This window comes from Anopheles moucheti, chromosome 2, assembly GCF_943734755.1.
Source record: "Anopheles moucheti chromosome 2, idAnoMoucSN_F20_07, whole genome shotgun sequence".
Taxonomy (NCBI): Eukaryota; Metazoa; Arthropoda; class Insecta; order Diptera; family Culicidae; genus Anopheles; species Anopheles moucheti.
Genome location: NC_069140.1, coordinates 94,983,754 through 94,991,787, shown reverse-complemented (window position 1 = coordinate 94,991,787; position 8,034 = coordinate 94,983,754). Strand labels below are relative to the sequence as shown.

Here is an 8,034-nt window from a genome sequence, read left to right as displayed (position 1 = left end):
TACGGGTACGGTCGTGAGGGACTTAAACTCTATTGTACAAGATTAAATTCGTATGTTAATCAACGATCTTAACTGATATTAATCATTTCTTTAAGTTTGTATTAAAAGTATGGTTAATTATTCGTAAGGAATCATGTTAAAACAATTTATTTTCTGTTGCATACGTTATAGATTAATATTCGCTGGATATCGCCTGTGGATATCGTCAAGAAAAGCGCTACTAACTATTGTAATGGAAGGACTTTCGGTGGCGTCTGCAGAAGATGATTCGGCTGCGGATGGAAGTGGCGGTGCCAGTGAAAATACTGGAGGTGGAGGAGGTGGTGTAGGAGGACCATCTGGCAGAAGTGAAGAAACACGTCGATGCAACGCTCCTCGTGCGGCAAGGCCTCCAATATCTCTGTATGAACCGGGTGTTGGCATAGGAGCTGGCGGCAGGGGAGGTGGTGGTGGAGGCTGTGGTGGTCATAATCGCAAAATTAATCAGCAACAGCAGAGACATCAACAGCAACAGCAGCAGCAACAACAACAACAACAGCAACAGCAACAACAACAACAGCAACACGGTGGAGGGAAGAAACAAAAAAAGCAACAAAAGTGGAAAGCAAATAAATACCGTGGTCGTGGTGGTCCAGATCGTAAGGATTGTCCTGCGAGAGGTGGACGAAAGGATAAATCAAGCGGTGGGATTGGATCACAGAATGTTGGAGCGGGCAAACCAGAAGACGGTACCGCAGCGAATGGACTAGTAGGAGAAGATCAGATGACCGTTGGTAAGGGTATCACATCCGGTGAAGCTCAAGCTCTCCAGTCGGAACCCGGATGTTTCCACCAGGTCAATCAACAGCAGGGCTATGCGCAACATGGCTCATCTTCCTCCGGGAATGCGCAACAGCAAACTTCGGGAGCTTTGACATCGGGAGCAGCTGGACAGCAAGGTACGGGTGGAGGAACGGCTATGTCCTCCACCATGCCACCCCAAAAACAGAAACATCCGAAGCAGCAGAATCTTACCCCGATGGAAGTACGCAATAAGCGGCTACAGTCCGTTTCGAAATTTTTCCTACCTGATAAGCGACCGCGTAAGGAGTGTATCGTACCACCGACAAAGTTTCTGCTCGGTGGCAACATTTCCGATCCGCTCAACCTGAACAGTCTACAGAACGAGTCGGAAAACGCGGTCACACCGAAATCGTCCCCGATACCGACACCCCCACATTACAAGGCGAAGATCGAAGTGATCATACCGCCAAACATTAACGACCCGCTTCATCTGCTCGATCCGGTCGACTCGGTCGAGTACGAAATGCAGCTTTGTTCGCCAATGAAGCGCAAGCAGCGCACGCGCAACAAGCGCAAACGTAAGTCACGTACCGCAACGGAACGGAACGCGGACGGTATGCTGTCGATCGATCAGCTGCCACCGCCACCGGGTGCGGAGGAGAATGTAGGAAGCAGCGGGGCAGCGGGTGGTGGTGGTGCCAATAAAGCGGAGGAAGCTACCACAGCTGAAGAAGCCTCCTTTACGGGCATTGGTCAAAAGATAGCCGATGCCGCAGCAGGAGAACGATTCTCACTGGCACCGGATATGGACGCGGGATCACATTTCCACCATTACGCGGGCCAATCGTCCAGCAGCGGAGGAAACGCAGTAGCTCAGCAGGGTCACACAAACACAACTAGTGTTGGCACCAGTGTTGGCACCTTGACGGAACGAAACGTTTCTACCGCCGGTAGCGTGACGGAACAAGATCGCGACCGGGAGAAAGCCATGCGTAATTTGAAACTAGACCTCGAAAGTGCCGGTGGGCGGAAGCGGCGTACCAGCGAGAGTACAAACAGCACCAAGAACAAGCTGCGCCGGATGGATTCGATGGATAAAATCGTGAGTCCGGTCATTCCACAGCCGGGCGGCTGGAAGCGAGCACACTGGCCGACGAATGCTGGTGGCAGTGGAGCGGCCGGCAATGCGGGACGCAATCGGACACGAACCTATTCCACTACGTCCAACACGGACGAAGTGCACGGGGAGGAAGCAACGACTTCCAGCGACTTCCGGGGTCAAGTACAAGAGAGTCAGGCACAGGAAAAAGCGCACCATTCCGAGCGTATTGATGCATCGGTCGATTTAACGAAACAAGTATTGGAGACCGGTTCGAGCACGGTGCGGGAAGGTGTGATGACCGGCGCGGGAGATTCGGTCCCGGTTCAACAAATGCCCGGAGATGACATTGGGGTAGTGGAGCGTCCCTTGGCACTGGTGCAGGGAACGGCCGAGGGAGCAATTTCACAGCCGCATTCCGCGTTGGCATCCTCAAGCGGCTATCACTTTGGCAATTATGACCGGTACTATGGCTACCACAGTCTGAACGAGTTTATCGACGTTCGGTTGAAAGTGTTTTTGCGCAATTCGTACCTGTTCCGCGACAAGGATGTGCTAGACATTGGATGCAATGTGGGACTGATGACGATTGCCGTGGCCAAGATGCTGCACCCGAAATCGGCCACCGGTATCGATGTGGATGGTAAGCTGGTTTCGAAAGCGCGCAAAAATCTTTCCAAGTATGTGCGAGTTCCGCGCAACGCTGGACACGCGCAGGGAAGGAGAGCGAATCGTGAATCGGCAACAGTTGTCTCCGCTCCTGTCACAACGAATGAGTGCCGAAATACAATTCCATTAGAATGCGATCCACTGCAGCTGAGCGTAAGTGAACTGGTCTCCACCGAGGTCGCCGCAACGACTAGTCAAACAGGACAGGAGTCCATCGCTCCTATCGATGCTACGCCATTAAGCGTTGCGGAATCGACCGTGGCAGAGGTTCCAGCTGTTAACGAACCACCCGGAGAAAATGTGCTCCAACCACTTGTTGTTCTTGCGCAAGAAGCAGAAGCACAAGAAGAAGGGACGGATACAAAACCACCGGAAACGGAGGATCAGACGGGCCAAGTACAATCGGATCCGGTAGCGACAGCACTCGCACATAGTAGCAAATTTTTGCTACGACAAAAGCGACGCCGGAAACGAATGGCACTGAAACGGCGGCCCGGACAGCATCACCACCAGCATCACCATCAACATCAGCAGCTGCGACGCCAAAAGACGGAACAGTCACAGTACTTTCCGATCTCGTTTCCGCTCACCATGGGCAATCTCAGTGGGAAGGAGTTTCAAATGGATATTGGTCGGACGGAAAATAAATTCCCACACAATGTTCGGTTTAAAACGGTAAGCATTTGCTGGTCATGTGTGTAACGCACAACGATATGTTACGTCAAATTTTCATTGCTTTCTTGTTTTTCTTGCAGATGAATTACGTCCTCAAAGACGAATCGTTGATCAATTACGATACACAACAGTATGATTTGATCCTGTGCCTCTCGGTAACGAAGTGGATCCATCTGAACTACGGTGATATGGGTTTGAAGATCGCGTTCAAGCGCATGTTCAACCATCTGCGTCCGGGAGGAAAACTTATTCTGGAAGCTCAAAATTATGCCAGCTATAAAAAGAAAATGAAGCTCACGGTACGGGTAACTGGGAACGGGTTCTATCGTCGAGTGGAGAAATAACATTTTCATTCCCTTTTTACTTGCCTTAGCCTACAATTTTCGAAAACTACAAAAGCATTGAGCTCTTGCCGAGTCGCTTTCACGACTATCTGCTCAGCCCGGAGGTTGGCTTCAGTCACAGTTTACCACTGGGAATACCGCGACATCTGAGCAAAGGTTTCCGGAGACCGATTCTGGTGAGTGCGATGGGGATGTATGATGTATACTGCTATCTAGTACATTCCTTTTCCATTTAGTTACACCTATTTATCTAATATTAATTAATGTATAAAATGAAACTGGTCTTATTGGTCTTAGTCAAAAATACAGTGTAAAGAATAATCAACGTCTAGTTACTCCAATTTAGAAGAAAAGGGATGATGATGAATAGTGTATCTTTGTTTGATTTATTGCGTACAGAATTATGAAGAATGAATTAAGATTAACTTCATGAAGACTGCAAAACATTTTTCCTGAAAAGCTCTTTACTGAACTAATTAAATTTCTAAGAATTCTTTACCAAAACTAATTATACTAATTATAAAACATTTTATTCTCTTCAGCTGTACATTAAAGGCGATTTTACGCCATCGCAAGCAAAGTGGAGCGATACGTATCATCCCGGGACACCGTACGAGAACCACCGTGGGATCTACACAGACATTGTAACGGCTTCGCAGTCCGCGGCCGGTTGCATCTGGGGTGCAATGACACCGTACGCACCCAGCTACAGTTACCGGCAACCACCAACACCCTCACATGGCGGTGGCAGTGGTAGCGGCAGTGGAGGTTTTGCCTCAACTTCCCCGTACTATAACCCTCGGCAGACGGACAGCTACCTGCCGAGTTACGACAACATCGGCAACGGCCATCGGCCCGGTAGCTACTGTTTTGCTTCACCGCTTTATTCGACCACCTGGTCGCCACCGTCGGACATGTTGGCGACGAGCGGTGGTGGCGGAGGTTCGTATCGACGTTCCGCCTCCAATACACCCAACTCGGCCAGCATTCGGAGTACGGATAATGACGAGCATTACTATGCCGGTACGGTCGGTGGAGGTAGTCAGCGACGCCATCATGTGTATCCACCTATCGATGTACTGCCGCCACTGCTCGGGTACGACGGTATGCGCCCGGGAAGCCACCGGAGTGGAGGTGGAGGTGGTGCGACGACAGATTCGGACTCAGAACCATCATCGAATTCGGCCTCGCAAACGCCTACCCGGCAGCAGCAACTGGCCGGTAGCTTCCTGACGGACGACCAGTCTAATTCTCCCAGCGGGCACTCGCAGCCAGACAAGTAGGAAGTGGGCATTTCCGATGGTTCGTTTTGAATTGCAAACGAAAGACACGCTTTTACTTAGACACGGTGCGACGACCTGTTGCTTTAGATATAGCGTAAGGACGCACAAAAGCTGCGACGCGAGGTGCGATGTTGTGCCAGTTGAAAAATGTTTGATTGACGGAGCAGATAAAGCAGCCTGCAGTTTTTTCCTGGCTGCCCGCGCTCAGTAGTATCCAACACCGTGTGATATAGATTTCATTCGAAAAAGGTGATAATCGTTCCCTGAGAAACCAAAAAAAAACGGATAGTAACGCATAGTATGTGCACACAGACTACAATGCAAGATACAGCTACAAAGGCCACTTATTCAAACACACACACTTTGTCACTTTACGCGAAGTTTAATGTATAGAAAACGGCACAAATGTAAACGCATTAGGACAACCAATTTTTGAATGGTTTTCAGCATTAGGCTTTGACCTGGTAACCCGATGTTTACTCGACACACGTGAAGTATTTATCTGTTTTGTTAGATGTTTGTTGTCTCTCTCACCTTTCTCCCCTCCCTTGCACATTAATCGATTAGTATCGTAAGTCAGTTATTGTTTTCTTCTATAGTAGTTTTTAAATGCTGCCGTTCTTTGATCATTTCCTTTTTGTAGGCCATAATCGTAGAGCTTATTTTGTTTTGGCCACGACACGCATCATTATTATGCGAACACGTAAACCGAGTAGAAATAGGGATAGGTGAAAAGAACCCTCGTTGTGTAGGTTGACAATTTTAAATTGTACGACTACAGCAAATTCGCTTACAAGTTCCTCACTTCCAGTTGTGGAAGTGTGGAGACAAGTGGAAAAAATGATATAAATTTGAAAGAAAGTAAATCCCATGGCCTTCTTTTTGTAGCTGATAAAAATATCCGAAAGTTTACCAGCTTGTTCGATAATCAATTCAAAACAATCGTATTTATGTTTAATGTGTCTGTTGTGATAAATCATTCAGGTGAAGCGTCTGCGGAGAGAAAATTTGTATAGTCGTATATTTTACATTTGTTGATTTTATGGACTCTTTCAGTATTTAAACCGTGAAAAGGTTTCAACCAAAGCACAAACCTAAACGTGATTGGTCACGTCCGTGCACTGAATGGTGAAAAGTGAACAGAATAATGAATTTACTTCGAAATTATTTTCCAGCTTCGTATGTTAAAATGTAAAATGACAAACCAGAAGAGTAAACAGAACGAAACAAAATGGAAACCAAAGCAACCGCTGCGAATTCGGATAAAAGTTGATGGCCAATGGGCAAACCGATGAAGCTACTTAGACCCTTTTACGCCACATTGTCCCCTTGGTGTCACATTGTCGCCTCTTATAAACTTACGAAAGCAAAACCATGGCGCCAGAAAGGGAGATAGAAAGTAATACGACACGAAGTGGAAGTGGAAAAAAAACTCGCTTAGCTCTAAACATATTTCTCGTCATGAAAATCATAATAAAATACACAAAGAAATTTAAAAACTGTGTGCTTATCTGTGCTGTGTGTGAAAAACTGATGCTCCGAAATGTTCCGAACAGCGTAGAGCTTCAACTTCAGATCCGTACATTTTCCGGTGCACTTGTTATATGGCATGGTAGCATGGTAAGTCTCGATTAGTTATTTCCAGGGAATTCAACCGCTGGTCCAAGAATTTTCCACGGAGATGATGTTACCTACAGTTTTCCCAATGTTGTAGGCATTTTACTAAAGTTAAAACCAATTTTAAGCACTTTTGCTTTAAGATTTCCACAAATTTCCTCAGGATTTTGGGTAAAGTATTCAACGGTTCTTACACGATTTTATCACAACAGTTCTCGTATACGTATTAAAATTCCATACAAACCAATCGTTTTACAATTCCTGATACCAGGAGAGCATGTTTCAAAGGAGGTAACGTCAATTCCCCTACAGCGTGCTCTCGCGCGTTAGCATTGAGCGTGAGAAACGATCTTCTTATACAGCGGTGATCACCATCGCATACAGATGAAGTGGAAAGTATCCCTCGTCTCTCTCAAACTTCCCGACGACGGATACGAATTTCCCGTTATCATTGTTATCATTATTATCATTATTAACCCTTCTAATTAATCCGAACATTTAAAACGATCGACATGGCAATGGTAATATTCAAGGACCCTTTCGTCTCTCTTCAAGAGTAAAAAATGAAGATAATTTTTTTCTGTCCAGTTTCACTTTATATAAATTTACATTAACCATACATTAACCATACATTAACCATTAGGTTGAAATTATCAAAGTACTTCAATATCACATAGTGTCAGAACCTATAGCTAGTTCTGAAGTGTATAATTCGCCACAATACTATACTTGACACTGTATGTCCTTAACAGACATTCAAATTTGGCAGAAAAGATGCTCGAAATAAGACTTGAAATAAGTTTGTTGTTCAGGGTCAATCAGAAGCACTTAGTCCCGTTAGAATAATTTGTCTGCAGAGTTTTAGTACATTGTACATTGTGTTATACTTAATGAATCGTTTGAGAAGAGTCCTTCGTATGAATCTTTAGCAAGGAATCATTCAAATCAGAAATCGATTATCGTAAGATTCATGAATCCTCAGAACAGAGCTGGCGTATCTTGCTCATTGGAAGCCTTTAGCGGAATGGTAGCAATTTTAACAGATGATTGATTTAAAGGAGGACGGGGAAGAGGGTTTACTCTATTGTCACAGTTGTCCCATAGGTGGTGGTCATAAATTTGGCATGATTAATGATTCTCAGAAGATTGATTAACCCTTGAAATAGAGATTCAGATTCATTTATTCAGTTCAAAGATTAATTCAGATTCATAAATCTGAATAAGGGCAGATTCATATGGCCCATCTGTTCGAGTTCGACTCATCAATCGCATGAATCCGAGTATTCGGTGATCCAATCCATTGTCAGATATAGTTGCCTTTCCTTTCTGTTCCAGATCTTCCTTGAGTTCCTTCTAGAAAACTTGAGAGGAATATGTTAGACTGACTGTACTTTAAATCTTATATATTTTTTTAATTTACATTAGAACGGCCAGGCTGTATTGATTTATTTTTACCATAGAGCCAGATAGTCAGTAATTGCTACGGGGATTTGGGCCGGGTTTTTCCTCGGTCCTGTATTTAATGTCATAAAAAATTATTTACTGCAAGAGATATGTCAGTATC

At 45.4% G+C, this 8,034-nt stretch overlaps 1 protein-coding gene across 1 annotated transcript; it reads left to right on the top strand.

Moving 5' to 3' along the window:
* The first annotated feature begins 220 nt into the window (after positions 1–220).
* On the top strand, positions 221–5,207 carry LOC128307057 (7SK snRNA methylphosphate capping enzyme bin3). Its single transcript, XM_053044812.1, has 4 exons — positions 221–3,226; positions 3,307–3,525; positions 3,600–3,746; positions 4,113–5,207. Exons 1-4 carry the CDS (start codon positions 233–235, stop codon positions 4,851–4,853), a joined length of 4,101 nt encoding a protein of 1,366 aa, XP_052900772.1. The 5' UTR covers positions 221–232; the 3' UTR covers positions 4,854–5,207.
* Positions 5,208–8,034: the final 2,827 nt, after the last annotated feature.